Genomic DNA, 20,973 nt, shown 5'->3' on the forward strand with positions numbered 1-20,973 from the left:
AGTAACAAACAGAGAGACTACCAAAGAGATGGAGAGAAGTAATTATTGGATTGTATAATAGGAAAAATTCAAAGTGACAATCCTTGGTTTTAATGTATACCGATGATGTGATGTTACTAGGATACCGAAACGGATTTAATTAAAGTAAATAAAATTTAACTTTGTACGACAGAACAGGTTATCTGGAATGCTCGTTTAAATGTGAAGTTATTAATACAAATAAGATAATATCTTTGGATGGTGAAATGATCGGAAAAACTACTAGTTTTAAGCAGCTATAGTCGGTTCGCTATATTGACGCGGGTTTCGGATTAACAAAATTATGCTAATGACTCATTTATAACCAGTTGCAGTAAACGACTTCCCAGAAAATTAGGTAAAAACTGCATTAATGGTCATATTTTAAAATACATTAAAATAACATTAGGGTAGGTATAAATTTGTTACAATATTGCAGTTGAATTGATTCTTTGCCAGTGTTGACATTGTATGTTTGGTGGAAATATTTAAAAATGCCTAGACGTGTGTTAGATGTAGATAGTCTAATTTGTACATGTAATGTGTACATAAGTATTTTACGGATGAAAAAGAAAATGGCGGTCCTTTAAAATCGGTAATGTCTGTTCATCAACGCGTATGTGATGCTCTAGGAATTAGTGAAACCAAACTAAGAGGAGTATTAAAAAATCGTAATAATGAACGGCCGAAAGAAGATCACCGAAAAACTCGCCTATCATTGAAAACGGAAGATATTCCAGATGGAAAAAAATTTGAAATTGAATATGGCAAGATGATAACGTAAAGTCTATCAAACATACTGATGGAGAAGGGAAGCGACACATAATTTTACATGCAGGAGGGAAATCGGGTTTTATAGAAGGTGCTGATTTAATATTTTCATCTAAATCAAAATCAAGTGACTATCACGATAATATGAACACAGAAATGTTTGTAAAATGGTTACATGAAAAACTTCTCCCAGGTTTAAGTGAGCCCAGCGTAATTATTTTAGACAATGCACCTTACCATTCTGAAGTATTAAACAAAAGTCCAACGAATTCTTGGACTGTTAATAAAATTAAAGAGTGGTTGACAAAGGAACATATACCATTTACACAACATATTTTAAAATCAGAATTATTACGCTTGGCAAATATCCACGCAAAACCAAAAACCTTTGTTGTGGATCAGATTATTGAAAGTTACCGTCATCAAGTTTTACGTCTGCCACCGTATCATTGCCAGTTTAATCCCTTAGAATATGGGGAATAGCAAAACAATATTATGACAACCATATTGGGCCTAACGGTTATAGCGACGACGCAGTTCGGGAAACTTGGCGAAAGGCACTTTCAATTGTAACTCCAGAAGTGTGGTGCAACTGTATATTCAAGTGCGAGAAACTAATAGAAGATTGGTGGACTCGTGAAAATAAAATAAACGAAATAACTCCAATCATAATAACAATTAATGGTGATGACAGTGATGATGATGACGATTATGATATTTTTGATGATAATGACTGATTTTCATTTTTGTTGGCAAGTTAAATTTTTTTATTTTTCATTAGAAATTCTCTCCATGGAACAAATATACATAGACCATATTTTCTGTGTGAAGTGTAATATAAAATTATTATTAGGTTTATATTAGCCACATTAGACTCCATTAATGAAGTAATTCTCCTTATTATACTGTCAATTATATAAAAGATTTTCCATTATTATTTAATTAAAAAAAGTTATGGATTATTTTTCATTTCATTTGACCAGTTGATATTTCCCCAAAGAGCAGGTAATTAAAACTGGGTACTTACAATAAAAATTTTATTTCGAAACCCGCGTAAATATAGCGAACCGACTTTAGGAACAATATTACAGACTAATGAGGAAGTAGATGAAGATATATGCAGAAGAAATGAAAGGAAACGAGTGTCGTGTAGAAAAATAATTCCAAAGAAATCGAAAGAAAAATTCTATAAATACTGCCATAAGTCTTTAAAAAAATGCTTCCTTTCGTTTGATACTATAAATTGTATTTCCAATAGGTATGATTCCAGTAATTGGTTGCACGATACAAATTTTGTTCATCTTAGACATCAGTTCCAAATGTCACATCATATATTTATATAAATTTCGTCAGTCAACGAATTCATTTTTCACTAAATATCTAAAGTCGATGAATATTTAAAATAATAATTGTATTATTTCTTTCTTAAACTGATCCGTCCTCAAGGTTGTCATTGGTACATCTCCAGACAATCTGCGGTTTGACGAAAATACCTTCAAACCCAAATACACGTCTTTATGATCCTTTTAAATTTATTATTATCGGTTCTAGAACGATTAAAGTTACTTATTTATATTTGTATTTAATAATTAATTCGAATGCGCTGACAAACAACCTGCAGTCGGTAGACCGAATGGGGCAGACTAAAAAATAAATTAACACATTGTCTGGTGTTGTTGGAATGTCAACAATTGTGATGTCGTTTCTTGTAAACAATTTTTGATAGACAAAACAATGCGGGGTATGTGGAAACGAGACGTTTTTAAGTAAATCTCTTATTTATCAATTTTTCGTGATGATGTGCCGATAAAAATTTATGTACTGAGTTTAAAGTTGTTGTCGTTGTTGTAGAAAGTCTCATTTAAGATTAGATAAATGATGTGTACTTAACAGTTGAAACATTTACAGACAAACTGACACTATTTATAGATAACAATAAGACGATTTGTGTATTAAGTGATATTGATGGTAGCTGTAATCAAAATCTTGTAGAATTATATTGCGCAGTTTTATTACGAAGATTGGAAACTAAGTTGTAAATGCAGAATTGTATGCGTTTAAATCACTTTTCCATAGCCTTAATCCTTTCATGTTTCTTATTTTTCTTTTAAATTGTTTATTCTATGAACTTGTCTATTGTAGAACACTTTTCCTGATTGTTTGAGACAGGCACTGGAAAAACCCAACGAATTAAATATAGATACCTATCATGTCTTCATAGATTTTAAATCAGCCTATGATAGTGGCCCTTCTTCTTTTTATGCAGACATAATTGTCTGTTTTTCAATGTACCTTCAGTAAGTTGTCGTTCCATCGTTTTCGTGGTCTTCCTACTGATCATCTTCCTATTGGGGAATATTTACCTATTTGTTGTCATTCGGCTTATATGATAATTCCCTTCTACTCTTCTATTTCTTACCCAACCCTTGATGTTCTCCACCGTACATGTACGTCGTATATCTGTACTTAGCTCTGTCCCGTAGTGTTTTACCATCAATTTTTCTAAGTGTTCTCATCTCTGCTGTTTCTTACATTCTTTTTCTCCTCTTTGTGTCAGGTTGTGTTTCTGCCGCGCGTCTCATTATTGGTCTGATGACTGTTTTGTAAATTCTGCTTTTTATTTCTTTCCCGATATTTTTATTTCTCCATATTGTGTCATTCAGATAACCTGCGTCTCTGTTTGCTCCATTCACTTGATCTTTCTGCTTTCTGTAACGATCTTTCTTAATGTGACGCCTAGATATTTAAACTCCTTTACTTGTTCTATTATCTGAGCTTAGAGCTCCAATTTACATCTCAGTAAAGTTGCTGTTATCACCATGCATTTTGTCTTTTTTGAGGAAATTAACATGTTAAATTTGCTGGCGGTTTTATTAAATTGGTGCAGCATACGTTGTTAATCGTCTTCATTTTGAGAGAGGAGTATTGCGTCGTCTCTATAGCAGATAATTTTAAGTTGTTTTTCTCCTATTTGGTATCCTTATTTAGTTCTTACTTTTTTTATTTCTTCACCCATAATCAGGTTGAACGATAGAGGACTCAATGAACTTCCCTGCCTTATCCAATTGCTAATTTCAATGGCGTTAGTTAGTTCTTCTACTTTTACTTTTATTGTATTGGTTTGGTAGATATTTTCGATCGTTTTGATTATTCCCAAAGGTATCTCTCTTGCGTACAATAAACAAGAGTTATCTTAGGCTGAGTAGATACATGAAAAGATGCAGAAACTTAAGCCAAAAGACCCTCATAACAGTATGCAAAAGTCTTATACTGCCAGTGCTGACTTTTCGATCGGAAACATGGACCACATCGGAAACCTGAGAGGGGAATATTCTGTGGCATTTGTGAACACGGTATTTGGAGGAGGAGGTACAACTGAGATATACGACTAATATAAACAGTTTTCGCCAAAAGCAAATGAAAATTATTCACCCAGATGAACCCTATTAGTGGCACCAGTAGGAAATAGGAGTAGAAGGGGGCCAAAACTGAAATGGAGGGATGATGTGGACGAGAACGCGAGGAAGACTGGATAAGAAAACTGGCAACCACTGGCGAAATAGACTGGAGAAGGGCGAGGCTCAACTAGCACCATTGATGATGATACAAACAAATTTCTGGTACAAAACTAAGATGGCCAGGACATGTAGCAAGATTACAGTAGAAGTCTAGACGAATCCTTCTGTCACAACCCGTGGAAGTCAATGAAGAAGTAATGAAAAACTTAGATGGAAGAATATTACAGCTGATAATGCTAGAAAATTAGGTGCTGCAAACTGGCAGTGGATAGGGCTGACTGCCTAAATAGATTTAAAAAGTGGAGGTTCTATTATAAGGCTGTAGTTCTTCCAGGTGTGATATAATAGCCTGAAGGCAGCGTTTATTAAATTTGTCATCCAAACTATCGCTGTACGTGATAGATCTGTTAATATTTCTCTTGTTACGTGATCAGATCTTGGTTTTTTATGTATGCTGCTATTGATAGGCGATGTTGGGATTGTTTTCTCTTAATTGGGATTGTCTCTTTTAATGCCTGGTCTTCTTTCTGATTATCATTGATCCTGAACTTGTTTTCGACATGATATAATGACAAATATAATTTTTGTTTATTGCTTCTAGCCCAATTACCCTTCTCCTTTCATATCATTTGTTAATTAATTTATACTAAATGATCTCCGCCGTCATTGAGGCCAGCCATAAACTGGACTAAATACAAAAAAAAACAATGCCAATTATTATTGTACCATAATCAGTATTCACTGTTATCTGATGAGTCAGAGAAAGCTTTTCTATTGTATGCGGTCGCGACGGTGATATGAATGATGAATTTTGGCAAGGATGTCTGGTGATACTTTATCGGAATTTAAAAACGAACTAGACAGTCTGACCACAGCCGGATAAAAGAGTGTCATTATCAAGACAAAATGTGCATCCGTCTTGTCTTTTTCTTATCTGTCTAGCGGTTAAAATGCAGTTTTATATAAAAAGATATTTGTAGGAATAAAAATCTTGCGAAGAAGCTTAATAAACGATTTCATTTTTCTTGCTTTCTTTTCTTTTGGATTTTCCCCTTCTATGCTGTCTTAGATGCTATATATAGTGGAAGATTTGAAATCAAGACAAGAAACGATGCAATAATAATACTATCAAACAATGGAAACACCTCGTCAACTCTGATACTCTGCCAAAGATAGATGTCTTCCACAGATTTCACAATAAAGTGCCGAATTGCCGAATAAATCTTGCATAAATGACTAACGATAAAATCGATGTCTAATTTAATCTAAGACCAGCAGTCACTAGCAGATACTTCATAGTTATGTGAATATTGCGATGGATAATTTTGGATAATATAGAAAACTTCAATACAGAGAAAGTTAACATCAATAGAAAATAATTCAAGACAAGAGATATCTTTGAATGCTCTAACCACAGAGGAATTACGCTTCTAAATGCAGCGTATAAAATATTTTCCACAGTAAGTATGTTACCGTATGCAGAACGGATAGTAGGAAAATACAAGGCTGGTTTCAGAGGTGGTAAATTGACAATTCATCAGATTGCAACCCTGAAACAAATTTTAGAAAAAACACTGGAATATTGCATTGATATTCATCACATATTTATAAACTACAAAGCAGCCTACGACTTTGTGAATAGAAGCGACTTGTTCAAGGTAATGAGAGAGCTAGGAATACTAAATCAGTTGGTAAATTTAACAAAACTAACTCTTGAAAAAGTTAAATGTAGAGTACGAATTCAGAGGGAACCGTCTGAATGTTTTAAAACAAATAACGGGCTGCGCCAGGGAGACCCTCTCATCTGTATACTGTTCAATCTGGCTCTGGAAAAACTGGCAAAAGCAATACGTATGTCACAAATCACAACCATTGGTTCAATATATAATAAATCAGTGCAAATCCTTGCCTATGCTGATGATATCAATATTGTTAGGAGAACGGAAAAAGCTGTACGAGAGGCGTATGTAGCATTAAAAGAATCAGCTACAAAAATGGGTTTAATAATAAACACAGATAAAACGAAGTATATAAAAATAAGCACGCAACCACAAATCCTACGACCACTTGTTATAAAAAACGACGTCATTGAAGCAGTGAACAAATTTGTATACCTGGGAGCGCTCCTTATCACTGAAAATACTACTACTGCAGAGATAAACGATTTGCACGGCCAACAGATGGTATTTTGGGCTCAATCTCCTTAAATTATATCAAGAAATAAAAAAATAAAACTCTACAAAACAATAATACGTCCAGTCCTAACATATGGTTCAGAGATCTGGACTCTAACAAAAAGTAATGAAAACATGTTATTATGTTTCGAAAGAAAAGTACTAAGGCGAATCTATGGAGCAGTGAATGACAATGGAGTGTGGAGAAAACGATACAACTTCGAACTTTATAGAATATACCAGAAACCTGATATCGTAAAACATATTAAGATAGGACGTCTGAGGTGGATAGGGCATGTAATGCGGATCAAACAAAATTACTTCGATTAGACTTCGAAAAAGCATTTGATAGAGTAAGACACGACCTACTATTAGAACGTTTGCAAGAAGTCGGTTTAGATGGAAAAGACATCAAATTCTTAAAAAACTTGTACTGGAACCAAAACGCCAGAGTTAGGATCGAAGGTTCCACATCCGCAGAAGTAGAAATTAGGAGGGGAGTTAGACAAGGATGTGTTCTGTCGCCTCTGCTGTTTAATCTTTACTCCGAGTTTCTATCAACGACTCATCGACAAGACCAACTCGACCTGTGAGCAATTTGGTATGAAAATAAACATTAAAAAAACCAAAGTGATGTCAATCCGAAAAAACCAAAACGTACCTCAACCTTGCACAATAAATGGGCACATTTTAGAACAGGTCAATAGATTTAAGTACCTGGGATGTTGGATCGATAGCAGCCTAAATCCTGATCTATAGAAATAAGATCGAGAATAGAACAGGCCAGAAAATCTTTCGAAAAAATAAAAAAACTGCTTTGTGATTCTCGAATAAAACTCGAAATTCGACTACGTTTATAAAAAGGCTACGTCTGGTCAACTCTTCTATATGCAGTTGAAACGTGGACCCTCAAAACATCAACCGTAAATAAACTGAAGGCCTTTGAAATGTGGATCTACCGGAGAATACTCAAAATTTCATGGACATCGCATACCTCAAACGAAGAAGTGCTGCATAGAATAGGCAAGGAAAGAGAACTTTTTAACACAGTAAAAGTTAGAAAAACATCATACCTGGGCCACATACTGAGAAATAATAAGTACCAATATACCCAACTTATAGTGAAAGGAAAAATCGAGGGAAAGAGAGGCCTAGGAAGGAAAAGACTATCGTGGCTCAGAAACATCCGACAATGGACAGGGCTAAATTTTGAACAGCTAATAAGAACAGCTGAAGATAGAGAAGAGTTTAAAATTGTAGTAGCCAACCTCCATTGAGGAGAGGGCACTTTAAGAAGATTGATCTTGAAAAAGCATATGGTAGAGAACGCGAGTTTTTGTGTCATACTTCAATTTTACAGCTGCATTAGTCTGTTCAACATGCATAAAATAGAGAAAAACATTCTTATACAAAAAAATCTTTCGCCTTTATAAATTTAATTCACAGTGAACTAGAAATCGATGTTTTCTTTGTGGTATTATTAAAATAATGTAATTAATGTTTATGCAAATCTGCATGTTTGTTTTGTCTAGTCGATATACTTTTAAAACACAATACTCCGTGGAATTGCAAAATGTTTTTAATTGTACGGTCGAAATTGGCTGGATTTGTCACTGGAATTGACATTTCACCGAGGTTTAAGAAACGCGATGTCAGCGGATTTTGGCTCGTGGCATTACCAATCTAAATGAGTTTTGTCAAATTTATAAACAATATTTTATATTGTCTTCTTCTTCTTCTGGTTCCTATCCGTTTCGGATGTTGGAAATCATATTGGCAATCATGACCTTGCTCGCTGCGGCTCGAAACAGCTCCGTTGAGGTTTTCTTAAACCATGTTCTTAAATTCCGCAGCCATAATATTCGCCTTCTACCGGGTCCTCGCTTACCTTTGACTTTACCTTGCAATATAGACTGCAGCAGGGAGTAACGGTGCTGATTTCTCATAACGTGTCCCAGATATTGCAATTTTATGCGTTTGATCGTAAACACAATCTCTGGTTCCTTCTTCCATTTTTCTAGAACTTCCTTGTTCGTGATCCTTGCTGTCCATGATATTCTCAGCATTCTTCTATAAAGCCACATCTCAAATGCTTCAAGTTTTTTAATAGTGGTGTCTGTAAGCGTCCATGCCTCCGCCCCGTACAACAACACAGAGAAAACATAGCATCTCAAATGTCTCATTTTTGTATCTAGGGATATGTTGTGACTTTTGAAGATGGCGCTCATTTTGTTAAAGACCGTTCTTGCCTTTCCTATGCGGCACTTTATTTCCTGTACATTGCTCCACTGTTCGTTTATAATAGTTCCCAGGTAGCAATACTGTATTGTCTAATATGACTATTAAATAATAGGAAATCGAGGAAATATTGATCCCTTAGAATAAACAAAAAGTTTCTTTTAAACGAGATATTTGAAATTAAAATCACACTTAATTTTCTCTTTTTTTTTCACCCCTGTTACTTACTAAAATCAACATTATAGAAGTTTTTAGGGACTTTCGGCCCTCGGTAATAATGTAATTTTTCATTCTGCGTTTAAATTTTTTAAAAATACTTGTTAGTTTTCTCAGGATTCGAAAAAAATTAATGCATTTAAAAAGCATTGGCCCGAAATTTTGCGCGTACAGTCTTAATAATAGACAAGTAAAATGATTTCCTTGTTCTAGTACTATAGTATGCTATAGTATAAAAGTTTCAAAATATGGAACAAGACAAAGATGAGCTTGATAGTCAATCCGTTATTGAGTTCTAATCTGACATCTAATGATTTTTTTACTCCCCCGTGCAACAATATCGGATTGAATGATGAACTTTGTGGGGGCCTAAAGACAGCACTGATGAGTTCACAGTAGAAAAAGTTATTTTAAAATCATATAAAAGTACGTTCAAGTTCATGAAGAGTATTTGAAAAACAACTAACTCATTTTTCAGTAAAAACGTCTGTTTTCGCTTGCATCTCTAATTGTATATATAATTTTATAATTTCTGTTTACTCAAAAAAAGTTGTTAAAAATTTTTGGTTAATTTTGGCACCGACCGTAGACATACCAACTGCCTCATAAATATTTATTAGCACACTTTTACAGGTGTACATAACCAAAGAAGAAAGAAAGAAAAACAATAACCCTCGTGTCACTGACTCGCTATGTTTGTGATTTGTTTTTATCTGTTTTACACCAGATATTTTGTCTCGTGACTCAACGGCGAAGGTGCATGCCCTTCGGAAGATAATAAAAAATTATTTACATTTAAAGTGTGCGACAAAAATGGTGATTATTTTGAAAGTAAACCGTTCTTGTTTGCCTACACCCGAATCGTCGCAAACAAAAGATATTTTTGTTTGGATGTCAATTGTTAGTGTAATTAAACAACAGTTTGAAGACCTAATTAGACGAATCAGTGTCTAAAACCAAAGCGTTTTGTTTATTTGTAAAAAATATATTTATTGTTGATATGATTAAAGTCTTCAATAGACTACTTCCTCTCCTTAATTAATATGCAAAATAATTAACTATACTTTAATTATCAAATAAGAAACATGATTGATGATGTAAAGAAGTTCTTCTTCTTCATTCCAGTGTTATAGTCGATTTTGTTCGTTCTGTTTATATTTTGTTTACATTTTGTTTTGTCGCAAAGGAGTTGCAAGAATTTTTTCACATTAAATCTGGTTATTCTGGTCATTTTTTGAGCAATTCAAAGTCGTTCTCTAATGGCCTTTGGGATCGTGACTTATGAGATATCGTTGAAAAGGTTTTAAGGATGGGATTCAGAAAGCTACGCACCTTTCAAGCAAAGGGGTAGCAAAAAATGTACAAAATGTTTTGTTCTTGTTATTTTCAATTTGTTTTATTATTTTGTAATCAAAAATTTGTCTTCCATGTTAATTATTTCAGTTTGACTAATAAACTTTCCCAATATTTGATGGAGAAATTCTTGATGTGTTTGATTTAAAATCCGTCTTACTTTGTTCCTGCTGGATGCCATATTTCTTTGTGTTCATCGTCTTCTTTTTGGTTTCATTATCTTTATTCTGTTCCACTTCTTAATTTCTCTTTATTTACCTAGAGTCGTAAGCAGCATTTTCAAATTATCAGTCCTTGCCCTTACAATATCGCCTTTTTTCTGGGTCCCATACTTGTTAACATGTATTCTGGATCTTTCTCTCTCCAATGACACTACAATCGAAATAGATCTTTGGCATCCTCCAAACTATGCCTCCAACCTTGCTGGTCCCTCGCCGATTGTCTCTAGGTCTCACGTCTAGCAAATTTTGCGCGTCCGCTTCCACTTTTTCCTCTCTATCTAGGGCTCTTTTTGGCAATCTTCCAGTCTCCATTCTTACTACATGACCAGCCCATCGAAGTTTGTGAAGTATTACGAATTCTGAGATCGGTGCCTCTTTGAACAAAGTTCATGGTCTTCTGTCATCACTCATGTCGTCTCGCATCCATAAATACTATTGGTTATAATAATAGTTTTGTAGACCCTTCTTTCTATCTCCAGTATGTGTTTTTGGAGTGGAATACATGGGCGAGTGGAAAATAAGTTGTTTTTGGGCGTTTTCCTTTACTGTTCTTCTTTGAATTTCTGGTTCTTTTGTTCCATCCTTGTGTAATGCAACTCCTAGATATGTGAAACTTTCTACAGTTTCAATATCGTCTTCTAATTCAACTGTGCGTCTGCTTCCCAAAGTTCTTGATTATGCAAGCTTTTTTATCTTTTGAATATTTATTTCTAGTCCGGACTTTTTCGCCCGTGTTTTTAACTATGAATATATTTCTGTCGTCTCCTCCATTCTGCGAGACAACATGTTGATGTCATCGGCTATTAGGCGGCAATCTTTATTGATTTATTTATTCCTTCGACTATTAAAAAGTTCTCAGTGAGCTCATTTTGTATTATGACAGTTGATGTTGACGATGCATTTTTGGGGAATGTTTGGGGAAGCTATGCAATGTTTGATATAACTTATGTCTATTAACTAAGTTGTAGGCCTGTTTAAAATCTATGAATATGTTATGGACGTCAATGTCGTATTCCCACGATTTGTTTTTCAGGACTTTTACCAGCTCAAAATTATTCATTTTCTCTTTAAAAAAGTGTTTAGTTTGCTGCGAATATATTGACGTTATGGCTGTGGTGGTGTGCATCTTCAAAGTCTGTAATTGGTTGTTGGTTGATCAAACATAGCGTTCATTTGTCAATCAACTTAGTTGTTGTCGACATATTGTAATATTGTTGTGTTTTGCAGGAATCCGAAATTTACCAGAAGTGTATTCGACCGCCTCCAAACCGCACAGTACTAGAAAGCGAGTCCCCGCCACCGTACAGGTCCTGTTCAGCCGGAATGCTATCGACCTCGTCATCCAGCAGCAGCACCAGCAGCGAATGGTCGACCTCTTCGAATCCCCTAGTAGTCCGGTGCCATTCGATGTCCTCAACTTCTTCATCAAAACCTATAAACAACCCATCTCATAGTGTAACTATACAAAAGACTGATTTTTTACAAAGAACTGTTAAAATTTTTACGGGGGGCGGCAAAAAGACCGCCTCACAGCAGACTGTTTATCAACCGCCCCCGGCTCCGACGTTGCCAGTCGTCATTGTGCCCACCATAGTGAGGAGCCAGAGGGTCGTGAACAAACCCCCTTCTGACGTTTGACCATACGTCACTTCTTAGCTGATGACTTTTTGTGCGAATACATGTTTTTTATTCCATATGTTTAGCCTCGTCTAGCGTCACGAGACGTTAACGGTACCAATGGTCGGCTCCTAAAACAAAACCAACGTTTTTGTAAAGTATATTTGTTATCACGAATCCTAAGGTATTCAAAAACAACTTGTGTGACGTCGATTTCAGTTAATTTTTTATAATCAAAGTTCGAAAGTACCGACTGTCTCCAAAGATCGATAACTTCGTACACCTCTTGTGATTTTATCACTTAAATTTGAAAATTTTTCAGTTGTGGTTCCCATATATCTTTTAAGAATCTATAAAAGTAAATCTACAAAATTACACAAAAACAGATTTATTTATAAAAACTCTGGAATATCATTTAATGCAGTTTTTAAACTTTTTACAATTCTGAGTATAACCGTTTCAAAAAGTCCAGGTTAGGACTTGCCCCCGAATTCACTTCCCAAATCACATTCACATTTGTCCAGTCCCACAAAATATTTTTTTTCATACCTGTACTGAACCTAAGATGCCGAGAAATCACTTTTATAAAACTTTCCAGTTTAGTAAATGTACAATTGTTAAAAACGAAAAGAGTTTATGTGAAATTAAAAATTCGACGAAAAATGGTCGATAAAACCCACTTTTATTACCTTACGTGCATAACTGAGTACACGTTTTCTAAATATTTTTTTATTTTCTTTTTGGGAGCCGACTTACAACACGTTGAACGGACATTCTTGATACAATTTGTGTGTGTCGAAAAGGTAAATATATAACTAAGTTGAAGTGTTGGAAAACAGTTTTGAAAACAAATATTTTTGACGTTTTTACTTCTAAATAACAGCTTTAGGTTTATTTCTATATTTTATGAATATATTTCTATATTTTAGAACAGAATAAGGATATTCAGGTAACGTTTTATCGCAATTAAAGGTCGGGGTTGTAATACTGATTATTCGCAAATATAATTCTAGTCATTCATTGCATATCTTCGATATTTTATAAGAATTTAATTACTTTCTTTCGTTTTTTTAATTATATGTTCTCCTGTATAGCTGCCAGACGTTGTTACTTATTACTTCTTACCAAATTTTGGCTTGCTACCTCCTTGTGCTTTTAAATCTTAGCTACATGTACTAGAATTGCAAGATTTTATAACTTATTCTTGTACTAATTTAGCCTTTCTGTCTTGAAAGATCTTCCAAAATCTTCCGTTTTTGCTTGATTGTCAAATATTGCTTCCTCAAGCTTTTGACCCCAAAATCTTCCTTACTAGATGGATTGCTTTGGTTATATTCACGCCATGCTTCATTATTTTGCCCATTGACGTAATAAATAGCGTAGGAGATATTTAGCAATAAGCAGTCTTTTCAAGCTCCAGACTTGAATGAAAAATATATTCACAAACTTTTCTTGGTGTTTCATTTGGTACTTGAATATGTGACCTGCGCCATCTTTATAATCTTCTAGAGTATTCCACTCTTTATCACTAGCAACCATATCAATCCAGAGTTGTTTCGAGCCTTAGAACTCAAACTACCAGGGCAGGTTGTCAGGTTTTAGATAAGTGAGCTTCTTTTAGCTTAAAGGTACTTTCCAGAACAATTCTCCTGACATGTAAACGCAGTAGGAAAGGTCTAGCATTATCTCTAAGGCAGAAATAAGGTACAATCTCATCGTAACTGATTCATAGACAGGCGAGTCTTTGTACTGATTGCGAATTTGTTACAGCTATTTTCTTCGTTACTTAGTTCTACCAAATCAATACAGCTGTGATCTATTATATATAATTTAGGTTTGACACTCAATATGAAGATAGTCAGTAGCTTGGTGTAACTTCAGACTTATTTGAAAGAGGTTATAATGCTGAAAGTTTTTAAATGTGGCTTGTTCTCTGGAGTAATCCATACGCTTTCGTGACTTTCAATGGCGAATGTCCATTCCATATCAAGCAAACCTTGAGGTCAAAGACCTTGACCAACAATCGATTGAAAATGTTTAGGCTTTTTGTCTTGAAAGATCGCAGCCATAACCCTTTGAACTCAAGATAGATGGATCTGTTTGTATTCATACCATTTTCAATTATTCTGTCCACTGACGTGATAAATAGCATAGGAGATATTAAGCTGCCTTCTCAAGCTCCAGACTTGACTGGAAAATATATCAACAAGCTTTTCTTGGTCTTGTATTTGATACCTGATGTTGCTATGTAGTTTTCTGCAGGAACCAAGTCAACTCAGGGTTGTTCTGAGCTTTATAATCTCCAACTATTCAGTCAGGTTGTTAAATCCTGTGTTGCCTAAAGGCTCCAGAACAATTCTCCGGTACTCTGAATGGGATGTTGTAACATAATTTATTTACTAGTCACTTATATAATTTTTCAAACGTCTTCCATTTACAATACTCTCATTATGAGGATTCTCATGACTACGAAATCGTTTCGTGTCTAACAATTCATCTTATCTATAATTTGCGAAATCTCCACTCCAAAAAATTTTTATTGTCTCGAAATGAGCTTACTCACTAATTAATTGACGTAATAACTTCCAGGAAAGGAAAATACTAAAAAAAGGCATTATCTTCTATCTTATCAAACTTTGTTCGATCACTTGCAGCATGAATGAACGAGACAAAATTTCGGATTACACCATCTGCGTAATCTTTGGGTATTACTTAATGTAGATAAGAGACTTCCCAATTATGTAAAATGATGTCATTTTAATAGTTGTGTGTTTAGACTGTTTTAGTTAAAGTAATCCAGATACTAATAATTATAAAATATTTCAAAAACATTTATTGTTGACCATATTTTCTTATGGTCCGAACATTTAATGTTTCATCACATTTCGTTTTACTAGTTTCATTCATACAAATGTACAAATGTACAGGTTTATATTTTTCATCTCCTCCTTCTATTCACACTATTTCAAAGTTATTTTCTTTTTTTTTTTAACTAATTTTTTTAATAAACCAGTATCCTACAACTGGAACTATCTTTTTTGGTGGTTCTTTCTTCAAATTGTGAAAAGAGCTTTCGAACTGCGTGCCAAAAAGTTTTACTATTCCTACTATTGCTATTCCTATTCCTAGTCCTGCTATACTTATATCTAATCCTCATTCTAGCCCGCTTCCTGCCCATTCACCTCCTTATACTTTACTTTCTCATTCCTGCATCATATTTATGAGATTTGAACTGTATGAGCTTCCCTTTTCTTTGTTTTCTTTTAGATTCTCTATTTTTTTTTTGTATGAACATTTGTTGTGGCTTTCCTTTTAGTTTTTTGGGCAAAACGCGCCAGATTTCAAAAGGAGTTTTCGAGCTGGATGCCAAAAAAGTCATATGAACGATTTCCTCCTACTCCTAAACTCACTCCTATTGTCAGGTTGCCTCTTATATTTATTCCTACGCCCATTATAGTTTTCTTCCTTCTTATTCACCTCTTCATCATTTATTTTCTCTTTCTTGGATTAGATTTATGATATTTGAAATTTTTTCTCCTTGGTTCCTCTCAGATTATCAATTTTTCGGTTGTTAGAATATTTTTTGTAGCTTTCCTTTTATCTTTTTCTTCAAAACGAACTGACTTAATTACGATCCAAACTGTGCAAACAAAATTTTCTCCAAAAATTCTTATTCGTGGTGTTAAAAATATTAGACCAGGAGTGGTCTAATATTTCGAAAAGTTTTCGAGCTGAAGGAATTTCCTATCATTCCTAAGACTAGAATGAGAAAGAAGGCTAAAATGAATAGTAGGTAATAGGAGGACTTCCTCCTCATTCCCTTTCTTATCCTTTACTTTCTCTTTCCTGCATTAAATGTTTGAAGTAAATGAGATTTCTTTTTCTTTGGTTCCTTTCATCTTATGCTTTTTTCCTTGTTTAACATTGTTTGTGCTATGAAAATACAAGACAGGAAGTGCAGATGATTGGAGTAGAATACTGTAGAATTGTAGGAACACACTAAAGCACTAGAGAGAAACTAGTAAACCTGGTATACATCGTAAAATGAGTCAAATAAAGCAAAACAACTATTAACTTAACCTAATTTTCTATTAACTTTTGTTTTTTTGTATTTTTTGTTGATATCTTTGGAGCAAATCTTTTTTTGTAGCTACATTTCGAATGATTGGTCATTTTCCTCCCAATTTTCAACTATTGAGGAAGAAAAATGTCAAATATTTATTAGACTATTAATTAATACTATTTATATTATACCAAAACTGTTTTTCAATCAAGCAAAGCAGTGCAATCGTTATAAATAGGTAAACTTAAAACACTTTTCCACACTACAGATTGTGTCAGGAATCGTTTAACACTCGGTACCAGCACCACGGAACTAGATCTAGCGTAAATTGAAAAGGTTCTGTGTAACAAATTATGTTTTACCCAAAGAAGTTAAAAAATTTTCAGGGATTAACCAAATTTAAAGAACTTATAAAAAAAGTTTAATGTTTTTAGGTTATGTGAGGTTAAGTCATCAACAACGTTTTTGTAAGTGTAAGAAATATTGCTGAACGATTTTTAACTCCTTGTTGGGTAAAATGTGGTGTGTTGACAAAGACGCAGGGGCAAAGAGCTGTCGCCATCGTGTATGTGTACGACAGGGTGATTAGCAACGACTTTTAAGGACGTTTAGTATTTTTTTATTAAAAAGCGTATTATCTGAATGATAAAACACTTTTTTAAATGTGGTATACATGTGTAAAAATAAATTAAATACAATTGCAAAAATCGACTATATCGTATTCTGCTTTAACGAAAAAAAAAAATTGCAAGTTTAGAAGAGAAATAAACATAGAAAGCTATCTTATAATCTTAGTACATATTTCTGTTAGAGCACTTGGATTTGGCGAACTACTCATCAATCAACTATATATTGGAAATATTTTTAAACACATACTTGTATAACTACGAATATAATGAACTATATCTAATCCTATCGACTGCGCCAACTGAAAACATTCTGTCTAAAGCTGGTATACCATATGGTCGATTTTTGCGCATTCAAAAAACCATTGAATAAAATAATATAAGTCATTAAATCTAGTTAAAAGTGAAATATCTATGCATGGGCGGTTAGGTCGTGCCAAATGTGAATAAAATGTTTTTATGTACCGTGTACATGGATTTTGTTGTAAGCAATGCAATTTTTTTTTCTTAGCATAATCTATTATTAATTTGGAGGCTGTTTTTAGTTTTTTTATTTTCAAATTGAACGTAGAAGCTTGAAAGTGGGTGTATTACTTGAAATCTTTTAGTTGTTTTTGTTTTTGAGCACTCTAAAAATTGAAAGATCAAAAAGAGAAGCTTCGTAGAACAATATCACTAAAATCAAGAAGAGAACAAAGAAATGTGAAACTGGAGAAGAAACTATTGACAATAACAAAATAAACGTACATAAGTAGCAAAAATGTAATCAAAAATGAATACTGGGGAATATAATCACCAAAAAATCTTGCAAGAACAAATAACTTCTAGACTATATTGAAAACTTTGTGAAAAATAAAATTCTTGTAATAGCACAGAAATAGTTCAGTAAAAACTGGCAAGAACGTGAACAATGTGAGCCCAAATTAAACATTTGAAGATCAAATGTAAAGTAGAACAAAAGTGGAAGTCGTTATAATATTTTCTATAATATTCTCCAAAAAGAAGAAATCCGTCAATACAAAATTTTAATTTGTTGATTAGACTACACAAATCTCGGTATTTTATACATTTGCAAAATAATCTTGCTCATAGATCAAATATCTTATGTTCAACTCTTTTCCATACCCTAAAATGACTTAATAATACCATCTCCCTTAAATAAACCACTGCCTTTACCCTAATATCAATAATAATAGTCATCTGCAAATCATTTTTATATTTCAAGGTTTCTTCGACCTCTTGAAGAGTCATTAACAAGTCCTAGAAAATTCCTGGAAAGGAAACATTAAACTGTTATCAATAGAAATTTTTATTGGATGATGCAGAACTCAGTACCTATTTATTTCCAAAATAATCTTGCTCATAGATCAAATGTCTTATGTTCAACTGTTTATCACAACTTAAAATGACTTAGTAATACTGTTTCCTTAAAATAATCCACTGCCTTTAACACTAACACCATTATTGTTTTAAAAATTAGAATGAAAGTTAGCAGTTTTTGAGTTGAGTCTCTGTCATCTACAGGATATTGTCATGTTTTAAGACTTCAATCTCCTGATTTTATCGTTTAACATATACCAAACACTATTGAACTACAATGAACAAGTTCTGAATGGTAGCACAGTGTTTTAAATCTTATAAATTCTCAACTAGACTTAGATTAATCTGTGCTTTTGTCGCAATGTTTTTAGAGGATTTCAATTGACAGATAATTTACACTGAGTAATGGGTAATTGCACTGTAATTATCATTAGTAACTAGGAATAATGCAAAAAGTTTTAGTAAACGAAAAGAAATTTAAACAAAATTAAGTGACACCGATAATCACATAATTACAGTGAGTTTTTTCTCATTGTTTCAATGAACAATACATTTTTTATTTATTTTATCGATGATTTCAAGTAAAACACTCATGTTCAAGTCTTGTTACAGATGTAGTATGGCGCAAAAGAGGTCTATGTAGAGGATTAAACAATTCTTATTTATTTTTAGAAAATGTTTAGTTTATATGTAACTTTTTTAGTCAGTTATTATTTATTGTATACTTTGTGCATGGGCGTTTTTAGGCCTAGAAAATTAGATGTAAATGGTGAGAGACTGCCAAAAATCAATAAGAAGTGAAGTAAAGGTTTAAAATTATGTTTATTGACTCTTTAAGGCTTTTGGTACTGATATGTACTGATAAAAACTATTGTAATCGTATTAAAGGCTGCTGCATCTAACGCGAAAATACTCTAAACTTGAAGTCCACGTCCAATAAGGTCAAAATGTCAACTTCATTTGTCAGCAAATTGGCTAATGCTCCTACACACGGGAGGGAGGGAAACAACTTTGACAGCAGAAATAGCCAAAATGTACGGTAACAGAATAATAAAGTGATAGTCACATTATAAATAAAAGTAAAACATAACGAGCTGTACTAAAATGGCTGCAGTTACTCTTCTTTTTGATGTATTAAATATGAAAGTATTTATTTATTAAATCAGTCTAATCCTTTGCCTTAAAACATGCAGTAACATCGGTTTTATCTTTATTGTCACATCTGATGGCAGACTCTTTTAATTAAACAACCCGTATCAATTTTATAGATTTTTTAAATGTTTTGTCCGATCTACATATCGACCTTTTGTGTGTCAGACCATAATTTTATCTATTCTTTGTTATTATATGAAAATGTAATCTCTCTAAACATAAAAACAGAGATAGCAATTGATTAAAAAAGTAAACAAATATAAAATATATTACTTTTTTGAAAGCAAGAGATTATAATAATTATTTTAATTTTTATTTATTTATTTTTTAAATAAACTTTCAAAAACTTGAGTTTGTTTTTTTTTGTTTTTGATTTTAGTTGCTTTTTTGGTTGTTTTGTTTAATTTTATTTATTTTGCCTATTGGATTGTCAATTGAATTTTTGCCCACACTGTATATTATAAAACATTTCTATGTAAAAGCTTGTACGCAAATCTGATATCGACAACATTTTTACTGGTCATAACAATAGCCCATGAAAATTGCTTTTTAGTAGCTTAAAAAAGGAGCTGTACAGTGTTGCATGATTTTCAGATAATTAAGAAATTGTGTTTATGAATAAATTTTCGTTGGATACGGTGATATTGTAAGTTTCTTTAACTATATTTGTTTTGGTTATTGATTACAATTCATATTTACGTGTTGCAACAGCGTGAAATTAAAATATCAATGTGATAAACCAAATTTTCGATTTTCATTGTTGACACATTTGGTATGCACTATTTTCTAATTTTATTATAGTATTCCTGCATTTGAAGTATTTAGTGTTCTTTGTAGTTGCAATTAAAAAATTCACGGTTAACTCAGACCAGATTTTGAATATGGACAAATGGAAGAAGATATCATTATGGATTGCGTATGAATGCGTAGTCCAGTGAAAGAATAGATGACAACCCAAAGCACGAGATACGTAGGTGAAATTAAGTAGTAATAACACTGAAAGTTAAAATTTGTTTAAGAATACTAAAAGTACAGCTGGTTCCTAAAAAACTGATATGACTCTTAAGCGTATTTTGTATAAAATTAAGCAGTGTATTTTGAAAGATAAATAGGGATGTTCACTAATTTTTAAATATAGTTAATTTCAATTAAATTCAATAGTTTATAAAATATATAAAAATATAGTTAACATGAAATTGTTTAAAAATATATATTTTTTAAGATAAATCAATTCTTAATTTAAATTTTGATGGAGGCTATAAAAACGGCTCCTCCCAGTGAGGCTACGGTGTGTGACGTCAGCAGTCGTATCTACAACTTGTTGTGTATACGTATTTACGAAGTGTAACCAGTTCTTTAAGTATTTATACAGTGATAATGAAGCCAAATAAGTGGTGTTTGCTACAAAGAGAGGGAAAAACTAGAAAAGGCAGTTATTATGCAAGTTAGAAAAAAAATAAATGCAAATATATGTACCTCGGAAGGAATCAACACTATGTTCATTTTTAAAACTTTACAGGAGAGCAGTTTTAAACTTTTTTTCACCAAAAAGTATTATTGCTGCAGCTATTTATTAAGATAAACAATATTTTAATAGAACATTCTGTTTATTGTTATTTACATAATACATTTTGTTATAATTAAAAACAAATTTGTTCCTGTGTTTTTTAACCCTTTTAACGGACA

At 33.1% G+C, this 20,973-nt stretch overlaps 1 protein-coding gene across 3 annotated transcripts in view; it reads left to right on the plus strand.

Moving 5' to 3' along the window:
• LOC140440388 (uncharacterized) overlaps positions 1–19,632 on the plus strand; it is a 113,574-nt gene extending 93,942 nt beyond the window's left edge. For all 3 annotated transcript variants that reach the window (XM_072530856.1, XM_072530857.1, XM_072530855.1), the window contains exon 3: positions 11,737–19,632. In XM_072530856.1, coding sequence (XP_072386957.1) covers positions 11,737–12,147 — 411 coding nt within the window. In that variant the 3' untranslated portion in view covers positions 12,148–19,632. The remainder of the gene's footprint in view (positions 1–11,736) is intronic.
• The last annotated feature ends 1,341 nt before the right edge of the window (positions 19,633–20,973 follow it).

The sequence above is a fragment of the Diabrotica undecimpunctata genome, chromosome 4 (assembly GCF_040954645.1).
Source record: "Diabrotica undecimpunctata isolate CICGRU chromosome 4, icDiaUnde3, whole genome shotgun sequence".
Lineage (NCBI taxonomy): Eukaryota > Metazoa > Arthropoda > Insecta > Coleoptera > Chrysomelidae > Diabrotica > Diabrotica undecimpunctata.